General features: G+C 26.0%; 1 protein-coding gene across 1 annotated transcript in view; it reads left to right on the top strand.

The window, feature by feature from the left end:
• Positions 1-22,502, top strand: part of LOC111630838 (ubiquitin-protein ligase E3B-like) — a 118,519-nt gene that overhangs the window by 24,203 nt on the left and 71,814 nt on the right. The window contains exons 10-18 of the mRNA XM_023375002.1: positions 33-370; positions 2,749-2,778; positions 4,509-4,621; positions 4,699-4,904; positions 5,471-5,621; positions 5,699-5,904; positions 17,985-18,146; positions 19,633-19,804; positions 19,891-20,009. Coding sequence (XP_023230770.1) covers positions 33-370; positions 2,749-2,778; positions 4,509-4,621; positions 4,699-4,904; positions 5,471-5,621; positions 5,699-5,904; positions 17,985-18,146; positions 19,633-19,804; positions 19,891-20,009 — 1,497 coding nt within the window. The remainder of the gene's footprint in view (positions 1-32; positions 371-2,748; positions 2,779-4,508; positions 4,622-4,698; positions 4,905-5,470; positions 5,622-5,698; positions 5,905-17,984; positions 18,147-19,632; positions 19,805-19,890; positions 20,010-22,502) is intronic.

Genomic DNA, 22,502 nt, shown 5'->3' with positions numbered 1-22,502 from the left:
CAGTACTATACAGTATTACGTCACGGACTCAGAGTTATTTCACGTACTTCATGAAGCTCATTTGGCTATTGGACACGGAGGACGTGATAGAATGTTGAAAGAACTTTCAATCAAATACAAAAATGTTACACGTCATGATATTGAACTGTACATCCACCTTTGTGAACCTTGCCAGAAAAAACAGAAAGGTATTAAAAAGGGCATTGTTGTGAAACCTATGATTTTTTCCGAATTTAATTCCCGTTGTCAAGTAGATCTTATTGACTTTCAGTCTCAGCCAGATAGAGAATACAAATTTATTATGGTGTACCAAGATCATCTCACAAAATTTGTGATTCTTAAGTCTCTAACGTCGAAAAGAGCTGAAGAAGTAGCCTACAACCTAGTGGATATATATATATTATTTATTTCCAGCTGTAGGTTCCTTATATCAAAATGTTCAAAATTTCATCCTCTACAATCCCCCAAATTTTTAAAACGTCATTCTGATACACCCTGTATATATATATTTGTAATTGGCATTTAAAAGTTTTTAAATTTTACAGTAGATTTTCAGCGTTAAAATAGATAAATCATAAAGTATCATTTCAATTACAGTAGTTTATATGCATTATAACAAAAAATTTTAACTGTTTTATAATTGCTATTAATTTTCATTTCATATGACTCAAATGAAAGAATGAGTAAAGTGGAAATGAAAAGCTATGATAGTCAATAAGGAGTTTAACTTACATAAAAAAAATTAAATGATTGTTATGAATAAAAGAACTAAGAATCAACAACATTTAATGCTATTTACTGTGATCTGCTTAGTATATATTTTTCAAGAAGGCATATCATTTTCTCATAATTGCATGGTTAATACTAATTATTTGAATTTTAGTTTTTATTTTTACTTGTTATTACAAACATGCGTACAAACATGTATATATGATTCCTTATAATTTGTCACATAAGATGCACTTATAAATTATTTACATGCACAATAGATTTATAATATTCAGCATGCCAATGGATAAATTCTTTTACAACTTTATAAAAATATAACTAAATAATTTGTAAAATTAGCTAAATCAGTATAAAATGAAATTAATGCAAAACAAATGTAAATACTTTTTTAATATCATTTATTGTATATAGCAAGTACTCAATTAAAGTTGTTGAGGAACATTTATAATAATTTACAATTACAGTATTGTTTGTAAACAATAAAATATATTTTATGAGGTGGAAAATAAATGCTGGAGGTTGCAAACTCGATTCAATAAGAATAATAATAATCAAATTTTTTTTCTTGAAATCTGATTTAAGAAACTTGCATTCATTATCAATTTAATTTTTTCAAATAATGTGAACCTGTATCCACATTAACAACAGGTAACACATCATTTAATGTTGAAATAAACAAATGTGCATTGTTTGTAATCATTATTTAAAATTTTAAAGATTAAGAATGTATAGCAGATTGCTTGATTTATTCAAAAGTCTACAGAGAAATAAAAGAGCAATAGTTATACAATTTTTTTATCTTTCTGTTTTAGGATAACTAGAAAATTAAATAAGGTTATTGTCAGTCTTATTTTGTGTTCTATTTTTTGGAGTTACTGAGTTATATGTTATAACTATAGAGAAATCGTGAAAATTGAAAACATTTAAATTTAAATTATTAGTTTTTGCAAATGTGATATATGATAATATTAACAAATACATCAAATGAGAAATAGAAAGCTGTGTTAATATTTTGTAAGATTTAATTAAGAATAAGAAGTTGGTGATAAAATAATGTTACTTAAGTAATGTCAATTGATTATTGAAAAAGAAAAATAGAGTTTATATGATAAGAGAAAAGTGAATGAAACTTATAAATATTTAGAATGAAATTTTCTTGCACTATTTACTAGTCATTTATTCCAACATGATTAATATGCATACTGCATTATTAAGTCAGGATTTGAATAAAGTTTTTCTGCAAAGGAAACACAAGAATTTTAAAATTTAAAATATGTTTATTAGATCATTTATTTATTATGCTATCCAACTATAGGAATCATGTAATTGATATCAAATATGCTAGAATAATTTATTTTTTAAGAATAATAATTAGTTTTAAAAATCTGAGATGTAGCCTGATCTGAGATGTAGTCAAGGCTTAATTTATATTTTATATATAACATATATCAATTTATTACCACCCATTATAATTATTATTTTATTTACTTTTTCAAATTTCATTCAGAATGCATTATACAGGAGTTCCTGGATTGGGGGTTTCAGTGCAGGGCATTAAGTACCACCCTATTTACATATTTTTATTTTAGCATTGAGATGGTTTTGTGTTGATATTTTGTATATGTTTGTATAACTGCATTATCAAATTAAGAAATAATTGTTTTTTCTTTTTTTGTAATTTTAAGTAAAATAAGCATCTGAATTTTATTGGATAACTTAAAACTAATTTTCAAAGCAATTTTTTTATCATTAGTTATTTATATTTCAGAGTTTTAGCCTTATTGATTTGCAATATTTGTTATTGCTATTAATTAAAACACATTAAAACTTTTACATATAAGTTAATTGAATTCATTTATTTTTCTGTTTAATTCTAGAAATATGAATATTATAAAATATATAATATTAATTATTCATTAAATATTGATTTGGAAATGAATATAAAGTGATTTCTTAATAATTTCTATATTATATAAAATAAAGCATTTATTTTAGTGATTCAAAATTTTTTTCTTTCAGGTATTATCAAATAACCTTTTGGACTTTATGGTAATTATAAAACTTGATTTATAGTAAAACATTTAAATTAAATTGTTCAATGAATTGTAAGATTGCTTATAATAAAATTTTAACTAGTTTTGCATTTATTAAAAAAAAAAAAAGCTTATTTTAAACTGAATTTTTATATAAATTTATGTAACTAGTTTAAATTAGCTTGGAAAATTAGAAACTGAAATTTTAATAAAAAGATAAATGTCATATATAATTAATTATTTCAATATTGATTATTTTAACTTGTCATTTTTTGTGAGTAAATCATTTTGCTAATTAGATTTTCAATATTAATCAGTTGATGGAATATACAAAAGACTTGGATGAATATAATATATAAGGCTGTACAAATTATAGAAGTATTTTGCTCTGAAAGTTTAAGAAAACATTATTTATTTAATAATTAATACGGGTAATGTCCAGTGAACAAGAAAGAACTGTTCCCAATAACAGATCCTTAATAAAAGCAAAAGACATTAGCAATATTGTGTATGTAGTAATTAATACAAATGGTTAATACAGTAATTAACAAAAACAATTATGAATTCAATATTTAAAGAAAACATAATATAAAAATAAATTTGCTTTAGGCCAAATTTCCAATTGCAAAGTTAATCTTTAACATAAGGAAGCTATAGAAAAGTACAGAAAGAAGAGAAGGATTCTAAAAATGCATATGTCAAATTTCCTAGAGATAATTTAGTGGGTGGAAAGAAAAGATATACCCTTAAATGTGTTGAAATTGTGTCTGAAAAAAATGTTTCTATTTTTTCATATACCTCCATTTGTGTAACTCTCATTAATCAAACTGGTCATGTTTTAGTCTCTTCAAATTTGAGATTTAGAGATTTTATTGAAATTCATTATTAATGAATGTAGGAGATTGGTAATTTTCCTGTTTTAATAGAACATAAAATAAATTTAAAATTATTTAACATATTTTTAGGAATATAAATAAAATATAGAAATTTGAATTTAAACAAACAAGAATTATAATAAAATAGAAGACATACAATAAACATCAAAAACTTTTTTAGCAGCTTTTAAAAATAAAATAGAACATAGGAAATTTAAATTTAACAGATGATATATGCAAAATTGTACTATACAAAATTAAACAATTTTGTATGATATAATTTGTATAATAAAAAAATTAAACAATTTTGTATAGTAATTATGAAAAAAGCAAAATATTTTAAAGTTGTTTTTATTTATTATTTTCCATATGATGATTTGAGATCATGATTTATTTAGCGTTAAGATTTTAAGATTAAGAACATGAAATTGAACACTTTTACATTAATATATGCATGTAATAAGTAGATCAGAAAAATAAAATAAAAACGTGAACATTTTCTGAATATTGAAATGTTATAACTCATTTTTATTTCATTCTCTTAAAAGTTACATGTGATATTAAAAATATAATGAAAGGGCATAAAAATAAGGTTTTAAGAATTAATCTTTGTTATATCTTCAAAATACAACAGTTGATAGTATTTTTATTTATAATTCACATATTTATGTAATGCAATGATACTTCTTTTATTTGTTATCAATACTATTTACTTTTTTGAGTCATATCTTTAATACTCTCATTAAAAATAATATATTGTAGTACATTGTTCTAAAATTCAAAAATTTATAATATTTTGAACTCAAATTGTAACAAAAAATTTAATAAATTAGAAAAGTGTCTATGTATCATACATTTTTATGTTTTTCAGAATGTTATTACTCGATTATTGGAAAGTTGCCAAAAATATGTAGTAAATAAGCAGTCAAATTTAACTCATTGGCATCCGATACTTGGTTGGTTTGCACAAAGCATTGATCATGGGTAATTATATTTTTAACTAATGAATATAAATTTTCAATAAACAAAATTTTATTTCTTATAATGAAATATATTTTCAGTCTCCATGAATCTTTAATATATGTGAAAAAACAACTGCAATTATTGTGGAGTGGACAAATGATAAAAGTAGTTTTTTCTCATTTATTTGAAATGAATGCTAACAACACTGGAAATTTATCACAAACTTCTGTTTCTACAACTGAAAATTCTGTCCAGCAGTCTCCATCTAGATCTTCCAGTATGTGTTCTGGATATCATTGCCAAGGTTATTTGTGAATAATTTAATGGAAGTTATTTCAATAATATATAAGATATTTGGATTATCATATTACAAAGTAANAGGAACTTTGTATTTATTATTTTCCATATGATGATTTGAGATCATGATTTATTTAGCGTTAAGATTTTAAGATTAAGAACATGAAATTGAACACTTTTACATTAATATATGCATGTAATAAGTAGATCAGAAAAATAAAATAAAAACGTGAACATTTTCTGAATATTGAAATGTTATAACTCATTTTTATTTCATTCTCTTAAAAGTTACATGTGATATTAAAAATATAATGAAAGGGCATAAAAATAAGGTTTTAAGAATTAATCTTTGTTATATCTTCAAAATACAACAGTTGATAGTATTTTTATTTATAATTCACATATTTATGTAATGCAATGATACTTCTTTTATTTGTTATCAATACTATTTACTTTTTTGAGTCATATCTTTAATACTCTCATTAAAAATAATATATTGTAGTACATTGTTCTAAAATTCAAAAATTTATAATATTTTGAACTCAAATTGTAACAAAAAATTTAATAAATTAGAAAAGTGTCTATGTATCATACATTTTTATGTTTTTCAGAATGTTATTACTCGATTATTGGAAAGTTGCCAAAAATATGTAGTAAATAAGCAGTCAAATTTAACTCATTGGCATCCGATACTTGGTTGGTTTGCACAAAGCATTGATCATGGGTAATTATATTTTTAACTAATGAATATAAATTTTCAATAAACAAAATTTTATTTCTTATAATGAAATATATTTTCAGTCTCCATGAATCTTTAATATATGTGAAAAAACAACTGCAATTATTGTGGAGTGGACAAATGATAAAAGTAGTTTTTTCTCATTTATTTGAAATGAATGCTAACAACACTGGAAATTTATCACAAACTTCTGTTTCTACAACTGAAAATTCTGTCCAGCAGTCTCCATCTAGATCTTCCAGTATGTGTTCTGGATATCATTGCCAAGGTTATTTGTGAATAATTTAATGGAAGTTATTTCAATAATATATAAGATATTTGGATTATCATATTACAAAGTAAATGGAAATAATATGGCAAAGAAAAGATATAAAATACAATTTTATATAAAGCATCTATTAAAAAGTCTATCTAGAAACCTCATTTATATTCAATAGAATGATTGGAACATAACAAACACTAATTTATTGTTAGTATTAAATAGTATTTAACCAATCAGTTTATTTTCATGTTTACATTTTTTTTAAATTTAACAGTTTACTTAATCTAAAAAATAATAAATTTAAAATTGGATTATTGAATTATAAGCAGATTCTGTATGTAAGGATTTCATTGCAAATTTGGAATAACTTTAATCAAATAGGCTTACCTTTTCATTATAATTAAATATTAATGAATTAGGTATCTTTTATATTTCATTATTTTTATTCTTATCAAATTGTGAAGTTTTGTCTTGAATTATTTATACTTTTTATTTATTTATTTGTGGTTTAGGCCTTTCTTGCTCAAAGAGCACTAAAAGGCCAAACTGTTTTTTATTTAATTTCAAAATTTGATATTGCTTGCAGATAGTAGAAATAGTAAATAACAGATAGAAAACATGAATGAAGGAAAAATTAAATTTTGCCAGAACATAATAATATGCACTTATATATATAAAATACTAAAAGACATCAAATTTGAACAGTTTTCAATTTAGTCAATTTTATGTTGTATTTTGTTATCTAAAAACTCAAATATTACTATATATATGGATAGTGACTCAACTATTAAATTTTTATAAATTTTTTCTCTTTATTTTTCTGTTGAATATCTTCTAGAATTGATTATTTAACTTCCTATCCTTTTCTGAAAATTAAGAGGTTCTAATATGTTCATTTTCTGCTGATATGAAAAGTTAACAAGTAAATTTTATCATGTTTTTGAAAAAAAAATTATTATATATTATAAAACATATTTATAAAAAAGTGTTTTCAGTTAAATACATAAGATTTCTATAAGTTATAATACTATTAAAGAATTTTATTTGTATTATGGAAATGTAAAATATTTCCATATAGAGGATGGATAGCATGATTTGTAATGTAAATTGGATTGAAAATTTTTGAATTCATGTTCTTTGTGGTGCATTTTTGTTATTGTTAAATTAAGAATATATTGGAGGCTTGGTTTGGGATTTTCATAATAACTTCACTCTATTCAGTTAAAGTTAGTAAAATTTTTATAAAATTTATTTCATAGAAATATCTTAAAGTAAATATTAACAAAATTAATAAATATAATTCTAAAAATAAAAATTTTTAGAACAATTTTTTGAGTAAAAACACTCATTCTTTACTGACTTTGAGTGAATTGTGATAAGACAGTAACAATCAAAAAAAGGAAAACATTTATTTTTACTTTTTTTTAAAAATCCAAATGCATTTCATTTATTCAACTTTTTCAGTGGATACCAATTTCAATTAACTATATCAATACTATCCCAGCATGCATCATCTATCATGCCGGCATTCAAATTTATGTTATTTGCATAACTTTTAATACTACAATGTTCTTTAATATGGCATTTAATAAGATTTTTTCTTTATGTAAAATTTTTCCCTGATTGAACTGATCCCATTGTTCAATTTTATCTTTTATATATTTAATAAATGTTAACAATAATATATTTTATATGACTTACAGAAAATGTCTAGTCTGTTTTTTTTTTTAAATGTCATTATTCACTGGCAATACTTGATAATAGCATCAATTCCATCAATTATTGTTAAATCATGTGACATTTGAACTTTCAAACTCAAAATTGTGTGGACCTCATTATTAAATATAATTATAAGAGTAGAATTCATAAAGAATAGAATCTAAGTGCCACTTAGTCTCATCTTATACTTTTTTTATTTATTACTTCATTTGAGGATGCGTGTAACTCATTCTCACATATGGTATTCAAAGTGAGGTTGGAATAAGTGAAAGATATGACTATGCAAATCAGGAAATACTGTATATCATAACAATGTATTTTCTGATGACATGCTTGCCTTTGTATCTAAATGTGCTTATTTTATTAATTTTGTGAGGTTATTAAAAGTTAAAGTTAAGCAGAGAAAATCATTCATGATCATGAATGAAAAACGTTATTTAGCAGAGCTGGTGGCTGAAAATAAACATGTCATTGAATGTAAGAAAACTAGTTATTTTCCATTACATTCAAAAATCATATAATTATTAGAATTTCTGAATTTATTTATGTAAGAAATATTCTAATAAATAATATATGTGTAAGGTAGCTGACCCAGTGGAGATAGGGGACTTGAAACCCACTCCATGGCACCTGTGTAAGGTTGCCGTCTCCTAGGTGGGATCTATTAATCCCGTGTCAGGATGAACCTAAGAGAAGGTTGTATGTGGACTGTGATGGAGGAGGCAAATGATGACAAGTGTTTTACACAAGAAAGCCGTTTATTTGTTAACATTCATGCTTACATGGACAATTGACAGTCCTTCACTAGGTTCTTCTCGTCGAAGAGGCGGAGAGGTGAGAAATTCGGCATCTATCTGCCCCGGGTCTGGTCCTGGGGTGGACGAGATGAGGTTGCTGAGCAAGGCAGATGATCGGAAGGAGGAAGCGGCGGAGTCCAAAGTTCTTGGCGACGACACACCACAATATAAGTCACGACCTTTCGTCGAATACAGATGAGAGTCTCCCCGACCTTGAATTTAGGATTTTTATAGTTTTTTCTCCCACTATTCGGACTTCTGATTGGCCCCTTGTCCCCTTCCTTGCTTCCCGATTAGTCTCTCTTTTATTTTGGGGAAAACCGAGACCGACTCAGATCAAAGGAAAGGTCCGATTCCAGGTGTCTGCTCGACACCGTTCTGTCGATTGTTCTTGGGGATTGTTGACAAAATTGCTAAGACTCGCGCTCATAATTTAGCCCTGTTACTCACAATTTCTTTCATCTGGGTACTCGAACGATCATATGTAGTGATTTATCTCTCTTAAATCTCTCTCTCTTTTCCAAAATTGTTTTCCTAGATTGATTGTTTATGATCGCTTGGGTCAAAGTTCTACTTGTTTATGATCACTTGTGTCTGACATAACTTTTCAATTTGACATTGACAGTTCGTTTACACGTGTTGGAGTCATCTGGGACTCGTTGTTTACATTTTGTGCCATGTTGTTTAAATTATGGGACTTTCCTCTCCCTCTCATGTTTAATCTATCGTTATTATTTAATCACAAGAATACCGTGATTTACATGATTTCAGACCTCGGTTTGGTCCTCACATATGTTTACAATTGAATCTTTACAACTATACACATTTTAAGATTTTTAATTTAATAAATTATGTTACATATTTCTATATATTTTTAGTCTTAAATAAACTATCAGAACATAAACCTAATATATTAATCTTCATATACAGATACATGAAAATCTTATATATAGCAGTTTATTTTATATTCTTGTTTTACAAAATTAAAGTAAAATTTTTTTTAATATTAAAATCTATTATTTATTTCTAACATTTTATTATTTCAAATTTATTACAAATCTTATCATTCAGCTTACTATATTAATTTTTGAATTTCAATTTTTAACCTGTATATCTTGCTAACGTAGTAACATTCTGTTAAGAATTATGTTCTTGATCTTGGAGTACAAAATGTTTATTTTAAACTTCTGAATGATTTTTATTTTCAAATAGAAATAAACATAGAATATTTCATATCCGGTGGCGTAGCATAGTAGGGGCACTTTTTAGGAGGCGGCAAAATTTCACAATAAATAATAATAATAATATTTTGTAAAAATTTCAACCATTTTATCCCATATTTTCGTCACACCTACAATTAGGACTGATTGAAATGAGCACGGAATAGTCCGGGAATTGACTCACCGTCCATGTGAACTATTAATTTCACCCAGAGATGCTGTGCACAACCTTTTTTTTTTGCTTGTACGATTCAATTGTATTCACATACACCTTCAATGTCCAATGGAGCTATTTTAATCAGGTGGCTACACTGGCAAGGAAATTATCATTACTTGTTCTGTTACAAAACTGAATTTTAGTTTTTAAATTGAGATACCTAAATAACGGGACAGCAAAATTTTCCTCTGCCCCGGGTGGCTGACACCCATGCTACTCCGCTGTTCATATCAGTATGATTTTAGGGACCTCCTGGCTTCCCTTAAATGTCACTCACTTTCCTTTCACCTACCATTCATTTCACACACACTTTTGAGATGACTTGTGCTGCTTATTTTTTTTAATACTGTTTTGAAGGAGTAAAAGCTGACTAAGAGAAAAATGAGGGTGAGTGGCTTTTGAATGATATTTCTGAATTATACCCTAAATGTTTAAGTACTTCAGTTTAGTACCACATTTGATTTAATGTCAATTTTAGAAGCAAATTAATACTAGTGCTAAATTAAGGTTTGACTGTAATTGGCTTTAAAAATGTGCAGAAAAAGATTCTTTCCTCATAATTTTTTTAAAGACAGTCATATGTTCTTGATGCCTTAGAAATACAAAAAAAATTTAATAATAGGTATAAACATTTACAATAATAATAATAATGTGAATGTCTATGAAATATCTGTGAAAGAAAATTACAAATATTTTACAGTAGTGTCCAGATTTACGTGTAGTACTGTAATGTTTTATACTTTTAAAGCAGTGCCTTAGTTTATCATAAACTCATTGCTCACTGTAAACTTTGCCTTTCTCTCTATTAATGGTTTCCTTAAGTGCATACATGAAATAAAAATAAAATACTATACAGATTAACTTTATAAAACATTGTTTAAAATTAATAACATATACAAAATTTGATGAATTGATTGAAAAGAAAAAATAACTGCTAATTTCTTGGAAACCAAAAACGTTTATTAAAATTAGAATGTTTGTGTGTATTATAGTTGGGCCATTTTTAGCAAACAAATTGAAAGAATTAGAACATCTGTTTTATAGATGAAAACATTGTTGAAATAGGTCTGTGACTACAGTGGATGAAAACATTTTAGTTTTAATAAACATTTTTGATTTCAAAGAAGTTAGCAGTTATTTACTTCTCTATTGTTGAAAATGATTATTTAAAGGTGTTGGAATCTTAGTACAAATTACACAGCAAATTAATTGAAGAAATTTATATGTATTTTATTAATATCCATCATTATTGTAAAGATAGATTATTTGTAGTATTTTGAAAATTGATTTATTTATTAAATCATTAGAAATTGCTTTATATTTTGTAGTTTTTGCTATTTAGGACATTTTATGAAACAGAAATGGAAAAGTAATAGTCTTCTCTATTTCTTTTTTATAAAAAAACATGGAAAATCTTTTTGTTTAACTTATGATTTACATTTTATGAGGATTTAGATTCTAATAAATATTTAAATTTCAGGACTGTCTATTTAAAATAAAAACTACATTAAAGTATTTTTTTATAAACAGTAAAGATAATTTATCCATAATTTTATTCTACAAATTTTCTATATTTTTCTTACAGATATTATTTCCATTTGACTTATACTTTGATAATGTGAATAACTTATATATGTGTGTATGTTATATATAATTATGAATGTTACAAGACTGATTAATTTTAAAATTTGAAATGAAAATATTGATTTTTATATATACATTTTTTAATAATATGTCTATTTAATTTTTAAAAATACACTTGTAATTATTATTTTAAAAACATTTAAATATTAGATATAAGCATAATTCATAAAGTAATAGTAGTATTAGATGCATGATGTGTTTTGTTTAATTAGATATAATTATATTTTAAATGTTATATTTATAATAATTTAAGACAAATTAATTTATTATAACTAATTTGTTGTTGTTAATTTAAATTTACAGTAAAAATTGATATTTTTTACAAGATTTAACAAGTATCATTTTGAAAAGATATATGTTTTCAGTTTGTATTTAATACCTGTCTTATACTTTTTCTATATTCTGTTATCAGTTTTATATATCTGTGTGTGTTATGTCAGTATGAGGGAACGAATGGGTTCAGGCTAGAGGAGATAGAGGAGGGAGTCGAGAGAGAGTGCACCAGAAATAATGCACTCCACTATGTATTTAACCATTAAATAACAATTTATTTTTTCAGTTTATAAAAATTTACAAGGGACTAGAATTAGTGGGAGCGTTTAATCTTAAAAGTGTGCCGAATTGAGAGAAAGAGTGTTTACAATTTTGTACGAGTTGATAAATACCTGGCTGGTTAGTGTGATGATCATTGACCTCTCAAGGAAGGAAGGTTGATCCAGATGAATCTTTATTCCAAAATTCTGGAATGTGTAATATCGACGACAATTGTTCATAGTTTAAAGCAGCTGAGGTCAGGAAGAAATGGCAGGAAATTGGGAAGAGTGGTGGTCGAGGACAGTGAGAAAGTTAATACACAAAAATTAAACAGGCAAACTGTGTTGTCATTTATCCTCTTGCTTTTTATTTGGAGTCTTCTCTCTGCCATTCTAATGCCCATATTTGGTAAAGTTGGATGTTGTTCCAATGCACAATTTTATTTCATTTCCCTCATTGAGTAATTTTTCAGAAACTGTGTCACCCATGTGGAAGTGTTATCAGTGGGAAAATCTTATGAAGTTCCTTTACTGCATTTATGAAATGAAATAATTCTTCTTTTTTTTTTGGAACAAAATTTTAAGATTGAAATCTTCAAATTTACACTAGCTCAGGTTTTCACTTCTGTATTTAATTGAACATTCAAGTTAATTGAACATAGAAATATAAAAAACATTAAAAGTATCAGATATTTTTGTGTAAATGGTTGAAACTGTTAATAAACAAATAATATTCACAATAGAAAATAAAGTATGTAAGCTATTTATTTTTATAAAAAAACTAGCTGTTACCTGCGACTTTGCCCGCAGGGGTTTTGCAAGCAAACCCAATTTATATTCACTATTTTAACAACCATAGCAATTGTTATATAACACCTACTGCTGAGAATGATGAGAATTGCTGAGAATCAAATTAACTATTTTTAATTTGATCAATTTTCTGTAACATTTACAATCATTCTATAATCGAACCAATAAGCAATAACAAATTCAAATTTAAAATGGTTCGAACATTTGGTTAAAAAATCAAAATATATAAAAATATTTATAACAATGTCTGAAATATTATCAATTTAATACACCTAAGTACTCAATAAATACAAAACTCAATGAAAACTAAACGTAGTTGAAAACAAAAAGTTGCATCTAAAATAGTACAGTAGAAGCCGTTCTTCAGGTTAAGCCTTAATCCTTAAGTATTCTTAAGTATAAAGCCTTAAAGTATTCATCATCGCCCAGAGCAAACCGCTGAACCTAAAGAGGTGAAATTTTGTACACAGTTAGGGTACGTCATGAAAATGCACACAGTGGGGAAATTTCGAAAAATCCTTTCTTAGTGTGTGTTTTCATGATGTACCCCAACTGTGTACAAAATTTCACCTTTTTAGGTTCAGCGGTTTGCTCTGGGTGTTGATGAATCAGTCAATCAGTCAGTCAGTCAGGACAAGTAATTTTATACATATAGATGCCAAAATTCAGACAGAAAAATATTTTTTGACATGAGATGGAAGTTACCACAGAAATATCAAATATATTATTTCATGGTAATATTTGATAATCCTCAGATAGTTGTTGCAGAATTTAATATTTTTGCAGTAACTTCCACTAATAAGTAAATAATAATCATTAATATAAAAATCATATTTTGACCAAAGAAATAAAGGATGACGAGATTGGGAAAAACAAAATTATTTTTTAATTATAATTAAATTGTAAACTCATAAAAAATTTTGTATATTAATAATTTGTTTTGATATAAATTTTAAAAGTAATTACAATGTTAATAATTACATTCTGGTTGTTTATTTTTTAAACTTATGGAATTTTTTAAGAGTTGTTATTGAAATTCTGAAATATTTGTATAATTAATTTTGATTATGGATTATTTGAAAATATAATCAAAATAATTTTTTTATTTGTTGTAGTATCAAATCTACAGGGTTCAAAGGAAAGTCTGCATACCTCTAGCTTTTAAGCCATCTGTTGTAGCATTATAGAAGTACTTGGCACCTATAGTCTATTGAATGCAATTTAAGCAAACCTACTGGCAAAATATGAAACTAAAACTAACTCAGAAATTAACAGAGATAGGCAGAAAAGTCAAATTACAAAATGAAAGAGAATTGTTTATTTAGTATAAATTGATACTTGGTTTAGCAGAAAGCAGAAATTTAAGAAAATAATAAACGTTTATGCAATAATAAATGTAGATGTAATGCAAAGTTTGTGCAGCACAAGTGCAACTAACTTGCCAAGTTGGTTGCATGCCACTACTGTACACAGTCTTTAAAGTGGACACCATCAGTGACAATGCTCTTCTGGATTCAGGACAGAATTTTATCTCAAGCAGTATGCATCATGGCAGGAGTTAAGGAATTATAGATGTTAATGATGTGTTCCTTTAAATCTGCAAAGTTAGAAGATTCTGTAGTGTACATTTGATCTTTTAGATATCCTCAAAGGAAGAAGTTTGTTTGTTAATTTGGGTAACTGTAGTGGCCATTCCACACAATCATCATATCCAATAACTCTGTCAAATGTAGGAAATTGGTTTTCCACAGATACTTTCTTAGTGTTTTCTGCTCTTTCTTGTAAGTGTTTCTGCTGAGCCAAGTATTAATTTGTACTAAATAAACAATACTCTTTCATTTTGTAATTTTACTTTTTGCCTATCTCTGTTAGTTTCCAAGTTAGTTTTCTTTATATCTATATTTTGCTACTAGGGTTGCTAAAATTTTATTCAATGGACTGTGCATTGACTGTGCAATGGACTGTGCATCTCTTTCCTATAAGTGTCAATTACTTTTATGGTGCTACAACATGTAGCTTCAAGTTATAGGGAAGTGGTTCTTAACCATGAATTTGTGGACCCCAAGGAGTTTATAGAAAGTTTTCAAAGATCCATGGGCTTGGAAGGATAAAAATCAACTTATCTTAATTTTCCTTATCCTTTACTGTAATCAAGTATCACTTCACTTATGAAATTATGCTATAAATTACAGTAGTATTAGCTTGATCTGCTTCAATAATACAAGCAGCAGACATTTTCATATCATATTAGAGTTCTTGCAAATCTCAAAAAATCATTTACACTCATTAGTACTTTGAAATTTTGTGTTACTGTGTTAAAAATGTAGCTTATATATTACTACATTATATATTTTTTATTTTAATTAATGCATTTCTATATAACTGGTTTCTTTTATAATTTTATTTTATGCATTTAAAAACATTATTCTGGGAAGGAGTATCTGACTTTACTTGACTGATAAAGGTGTCCATGGAACAAAAAAGATTAAGAACCCCTGTTATAGGAAGTGTATGGACTTCCCTTTGTATCCTGTATATAATTACAATAAAAATATTAGAAAATCTTATTCTGAGGCTGAAAGATAACTTATTTTCTTTCAAGACAGATATTTCAAAATAATTACAATAACATAAAATATGAAATTTTTCAAATATTTTTGATTTTATTTAGTCTAGTTCAAGAGTGGGCAACCTTTTTTATAACATGAGCCAGAATAAATTTTACATTTCTTTCTGCGGGCTGTAGTAGTTAATTGACACTTTCTTGTGACCTATAATGTTTTAATCTGCAAATATGAAATAAATAAAAAAAAAAAAGAAATTAATTACTACATTTATTTCTCTTATTGTTTTTGAAAAATTACAAAGAATTGGAAAAATAACTATTAATCATAAAACAATAAATATACCTGTATAAGTGAAAAAAGTATGTATTTAATGTGACATCTGGTGCTGCAAAGATTTTGTTAGCATGTCAATATCTGGTTCAATTTGTGTGGTGCTTAAACACAAGTTGTTTTCCAAATGCGTATTGGTTATTTTGGTTCTGTACTTTGATTTCAAGTACTTCATCTTGGAGAACAGCTGTTCACATCGATATGTTGAGCCAAATAAAGAGTAAATATATTTCGCATTATCAAATAAATTTGGAAATTCTTCAGCCAACAGATTTTTATAAAACTAATGGACAGGTGTAAAATTAAAATTTTCTTATAAACCTACCCTCTCTTTGAGATAGAATAATTCCGTTTGAAATTTCTCTGGAACAGTTTTGATTCCAGTGATGGAAATGGGTGAGTTAAATAATTAAAAATGAATATTTTCTTGTTGAAATCTTGAAAACGTTGATCAAATTCTGAATAAAGATCTTTGATTTTTTTTAAGGAAAAATTGAAGATTATATTTGTCACGATAATTAGATAATGGTGGAAAATGAAAAAGATTATTTATCTCTATGTGGGATTGCCACAAATGGAGTTTACTTCTAAAAGCTTTAATATGTCCATATAATTGTGTCACATCTTGATTTTACTTTTGTAAGGCTTCATTTAAAACATTCAGTTGTCCTGTAATATCAACAAAGAATGCCAGATCTGACAACCATTTCTCATCATTTAATGCTTCAATGGGAAATCCTTTCATATCCATGAATAGTTTAATTTTGTGTTTTAAATTATAAAATTTGCTTAATACAGTTGCTCTCGAGAGCCAACGGACTGAGCAATAATGTTGAACATCTGTATATTCACTTTCAAGATCAATTAGCAATTCTCCAAATTCTCGATGACTTAGTGCTGTTTTTTTTTATTGTGTTTATGTAGTTGGATACAACAGACATTACGTTTTCTAATTGCATAGCTTTTACACATAGCTTTTCTTGATGGATGATGCAATGACATATAAATAATTTAGAAAAATTCTGTTCTCCCATTTTTTGTTTAAATAAGGAAATGACTCCCTTATTTTTTTCTGTCATTGCTGCTGCAACATTTCAGAGAATAATAATCAATTTAAACTAGACAAATTGCATCAAAAAATATTTATTTATAATTTCTTCTAAAGATCTTGCGGGCTAGATAGAAACTTTTCACGGGCTGAGAGTTGCCCACTGTTGGTCTAGTTCAATGACTAAATAAATGGTATATAATTTTAGATAATATGACAGAATTTTTATACTTTCATTTTTATAATTTTTTTTAATCAATTATACTTAGAAATTGGATCATATATAATAGCTGTTAAAAGTAGTTTTTATTTTGTAAATATTTTTTATAATACAGTAGAGCCTCGAAAACTCGGCCTAATGTGGACCGAAGGGTGGCCAAGTTTGTGAAAATGCCGAGTTATCGGGAATGGGGTTAAAAAAGGATAAGTATGCGTGTTTCCTCAGAAAATAGTGTACTGTACTTGTATGTATTGTTTGCTTGAGAATACAACAGAGAATAAACTGGCCAAATACCCTTAAACAAAGGAAAAGTACGTCCTTTATGAAGGCATAGAGCCTTTACTACATGAAAATGAAAATTAATGAATACACTGTGTATAGTAATTTACCTGATAAGACAGACCTCAGAAAAATACTTTATGAGAGCTTTTATACTTTTATAAAGCTGTCTATAATGAAAATTAATTAACTAAGGATTTTTTTGCCCTGCCAGGGTGTGGCCGAGTTATCCGGAGTGCTGGGTTATCTAGAGCCGAGTTTTCGAGGTTCTACTGTACCAAGTAATTCATATAAAAATGTCAAAATACATTATAATTCAAATAAATATTTACTAAAATTTTTTATTAATATCTAAAATTTTTAATATTACATGTTCTTACATTTTCATAAATAATCTGTCTTATAAGTTTGTGACAGGAATTTTGAAATATCCTGTATATTTTAAATATGTTTTCCTTTCAGTTACCTTCTAAAATTCTTTTGATGTTAAAACTGTAGATATATAATAGTTCATTTTTTTTGTTTTTGATTTGAATTGAAAGATGTTAGCATAATTTATTAAGATTAATTTACAACATCATGCATTTATTGATCCTGAATAAGAAATTGCACATTAAAATCTTTTATAATATAGCTTGAAAATGATTATGTTATTATGGGTTATTTTAGAATTATAGATTTAATAAGTTTCCTGCATTCTAGGCATTTTCAAAAAAGCATTGGAAAGAGCATCATCTACAAGGTCAGGAAATATAAGATATAAGAGATTAGGTAGTCCTGAAACTACAGTTGTAGCTTTAACATGTTGTCTTTATGAAACTGCTCTTGCAACACTAACTCAAATGAAATTGGACATTCTTACAGGTAAAAAATTATTTAGTGATAACATTTTTATTTAATTATATTTGAATCATCCTTTTGTATTTATATGAAGATTAAAATAAACAGTTTGATTTTGATTATTTTAATTATAATCACTATTCCCATTGTGCAGTGTATTTTATATTTAGGACAGGGACATAAAAATATTAAGTGGGCCACAGTGCAGCCCACTTAATATTTTTATGCAGCCTACTGCATCCTAAATTTTTCAGGTACATTTTCATTTATTTTGGTAAAGTTGTAAAAATTATTCTCATTTCACTGGATACACTTTGATGTCATAATGACCTAATTGGTGCTAGAAAACGCCACATGCATAACATACTGTTGTGAACAATTCTTTTCGTACATGAAAAACATCAAAACTGCTGAACAAAACAGGTTGAGTGATTCCCATTTAACTAACATTCTTAGAATTAAGACTAGTACCATAAAAGCAGATATCTACAATATTATAAAAGGAAGGTATTGTCAAAAATCACATTGAATTTATTTTTATTTTGTGTGAGTATAATTTGTTTTTTTACTGTCAATAATATAGTATTTTATTTAATTATATATGAAGCGTGCAATACCATAATGTTGTAAATGCCAAAAAAGAAACTTTTCAGGAGAATAAAAAAACATTTTTTCTAATGAATGAATTCATTTCAATTTTACAATAAAATGGTAAAAAACTCACTGGGTTACAAATTCTCTGGAATGTCAAAGTGATGTAAATATAAGCTGCAACTTTTTACACACCAAAAGTCATGTGATTTGCTCTCTGGCACTTTAAACTTTATATTTTCACATAAATTCATCTTCAAAATACAGCCACTTACACTGCCAGTATCGCCACAATATTCTTTTGTGGCAGAAAACATTGCATTTAGAATTCAATTATTCAATAAAATATATTTAGAAAAAATGGCATTTACAATATTATGACATTGCACACTTCATATATCTGTTATTAAAATTTGATATTCACATTTTGAACTTTTCAAAAGCATAAATTTATATAAAGTAACTTTGTGGCCCACTGAATATAATATATGTAAATTTCTAATTTGGCCCATTATGAGAAAAGGTTGGACAATCATGAGTTAGGATATGAATTACTATTGAATTTTAATGAATGAAAAAAATCTAATTCTTTATCTTAAAATTTTTAAACTTTGGTGGGCCACAATATCAGATCTTTATTAAAAGTTTAATACTCTTTCTGTAATGAAGATTGAAATATTTTCATTAAAATTTAAGGGGAATTTTACTGAAAAAATTAATGTTTTATGTATTTGAATCTTCAGTGATTGATTGTTTCAATTTATAAGTTTTAATTATATAATGTTATTTACCATGCAAATTGAAGAACAGATATGCTTAATGAAGTTTTATAGGTTAAATAAATATAAAATTTAATTAATAAATTAGTTTTATTATTATTTTTTTTTATATTCATAAGATTATTTCTTTTTCATTTTAGGTCTTTGTTATCAAGATATGGTTCTACCTAATCTCTGGAAATTTATTTGTAGTCTTGGCCCTGGAAATGGTTTAAAAGCTTTCCTTGATCATTTAGCAATTACTACAAAAACATGCAGTCCTGAGTTTCAGATTCTCATTTTATTTTGTGATTGTGCTACACATCTTGTAACGTATGATTTAAAATAATTTATTGAAATATATTTTTTTAATTTAAATTTTTACTCTAAAATTTACTATTGACATTTTTACATTTTAGAATTTTAGATGATCTTGAAATGTATGAACAGCAGAAACCTTTTACTTTAGAAGAATTAGCTTCTATTTCAACCTTTCTTAATCAGTTAGTATTTAAATTAATCTGGAACAGTCTTATAGGTAATTTATTTATTGTTAATATATGTTAAAATATCACTTCATAAAATAAATAATAAAAAATATAAATAGTTTTGAAAATATGAAATTTATATAATTGGCTTCTTATTTTTATGTACTTTTATTTTAATTTGACCAAAGAAACCTGCAACTTACTCTCAACAAAAAATAGAAAAAATTGTTAATTTAAAGGAAATTCTGATGAGTAAAATTTAGTGAAGATAAATAATTAATTTATTTAAATCAAAAACACTAAAATATTTATTTCATAATCCTTTGTTTACATATATCCTATTTTCAAATATAGGAGAATTATACATATTCAAAAATAGCATTGAAATCTGAATTTGCAGTAATAATCTTCACAAAATTCAAAATAAAAGTTGGCAGATACAGTAATAAAATTTAAATATATACAGTAAAATTATTCAAATGATGCAACTACAAAAAATTTTCTTGTACTTATTTCTGTTGTTATTATTTTAATATTTAATTTTTATGAAAATGATTTATATTTAATGCATAATCAAAGTATGAATAAAATATTTTTGAAATATAGACAAATAAAAACTTATGTTTCTATAGCTTTTTATAAATGTTTAGTATATATATTAATTATATGTAAAGATAAACTTGCTTAATTATAACTTTTTCATATAACTCTATATTTTTGTTTAGTAAAATAATACATTAATATTCATAAATAATATATATTCTTGCATGAACTAGAAAAGTATGTATGAATATATATTATTTGTGAACTAGATATGAAATTTATATTTTATAACTAGAAGAATATATTTATTTTTCTACTTCACTTTTGAAACTGTATCTTTTTTCTTGTTTATTTATTCGACACAATGAAGTGTAATTTACATATGACACAATGCATTCTTTACATTCTTTATTTCTTTTTTATTGCCAATATGCATTTCAGGTCTATACCCCTCTTCTGTCGGCTTTTATTCCTTTTTAAGGTGTCTAGCATATTAAATAAATTGTAGAACATTAAAATACATTTTAAAAGACTATGTATACATGCCTAGAGTTGGATTCTGCAGAATGTAAAGAATGCCTTGTGTTATATATAATTACACTTTGATGTGTCAAATAAACAAACATTTATTTTTCTAGTTTGTGTATGAATACAAGTATATAACAAATTTATTATAATTTTAAAGTAATTATTTTGAAAAATAACTATGGATTTTGTTATTTTATATTCTAATCCAGTTTACTTATTAAATAATTTGGCACTAAAGACAATTTGTGCCTCTATTTTGTAATAAATTTAACTAAATTATTTAATTAATAAATTATATTGTAATAGAAAAATAACTTGTAATTTCTGGTTAAAGCAAGTCCTTACTTAACATCATTTTCTTGTAACTTTGTTGAGAAAAGATACAAATACATTTGTAATCATTCTGTTGTTAAATTTTCTTTTAAAAACAGTAAAATTGATTCTAAGAAATTAAAAATAAATGCGGGAAGATGTAAACACAATCCAATAAAACCAATTTTAATCAAATTATTTTCCTGAAATCTAGTATAATTTGCATTCATTATACTTTCACTTTTTCAAATAACTTGAACCTATGTCCACATTAACAACAGGTAAGAAGACATCATTTAATGTTGAAGTAAACAAACATGACCTGTTTACATTTGTTATTTTAAATTTATACAGCATTCTATATGATTTATTGAAATCACTAATTGTTTTTGAACTGCATGATGATAGAAGATGCTCTCTATAATTTTTTGCTTGCAAACATTTATTCTTTATTACACATCTTTACTCATCTCTAGTAATAAGGATTTAGCTTCCCTCCCCATGCCATCCATTATCACTAAGACTGCTCACTCACAAATAATTATATTACTTGTTTCAGTAGTCTTTCTTAAATATTTGTATAGCTCACATTTATTTCAGTCTTTAATGTTAAAGAGTTTTGAGTTTTAATTCAGAAGTTTGGTGATGTTTTTTGTGAATAGAATATGCAATAGGAACTTAACTCCTGTTTATATCATTTAGCTTATGGTAAAATTAGCTTTGTTATACAGTCGACCCCCCTATAATTACGGTCCCTATAGTTACGATTCCTATAAAACTACGAAAAAATTGCTACCGGTATCCGTAAAAAATAGTAAAAGTTCCCTATAAACACCTCAAACGTCATCGGGAAGCCGAACTACTTTCCCGCCGTCCGTAGCGCCACGCTACGGAGAGATTTCTATCGTCTGGACAGTATTATATAAATTATATATAAATTAGGTACTGTACATATAATTATATATTAATTATATATAAATTAGGTACTGTATATATAATTATATATTAACTTATTGTAACTTTGTTATAATTAAATATATAATTTCCGCCGTCTAGCGTGGCGCCACGCTACGGAGATTTTTACGCTAACTATCGTCTGTCAGTATGTAAATTAGGTACCGTAAGTCTAATACAGTACTGTAATTTTATACATTTCTTGT

The sequence above is a fragment of the Centruroides sculpturatus genome, unplaced genomic scaffold (genome assembly GCF_000671375.1).
Source record: "Centruroides sculpturatus isolate CEXI.00-Female unplaced genomic scaffold, Cexi_2.0 scaffold6, whole genome shotgun sequence".
Lineage (NCBI taxonomy): Eukaryota > Metazoa > Arthropoda > Arachnida > Scorpiones > Buthidae > Centruroides > Centruroides sculpturatus.
The sequence above is the reverse complement of the archived record's forward strand: the minus strand, read 5'-3'. Positions and strand labels throughout refer to the sequence as shown.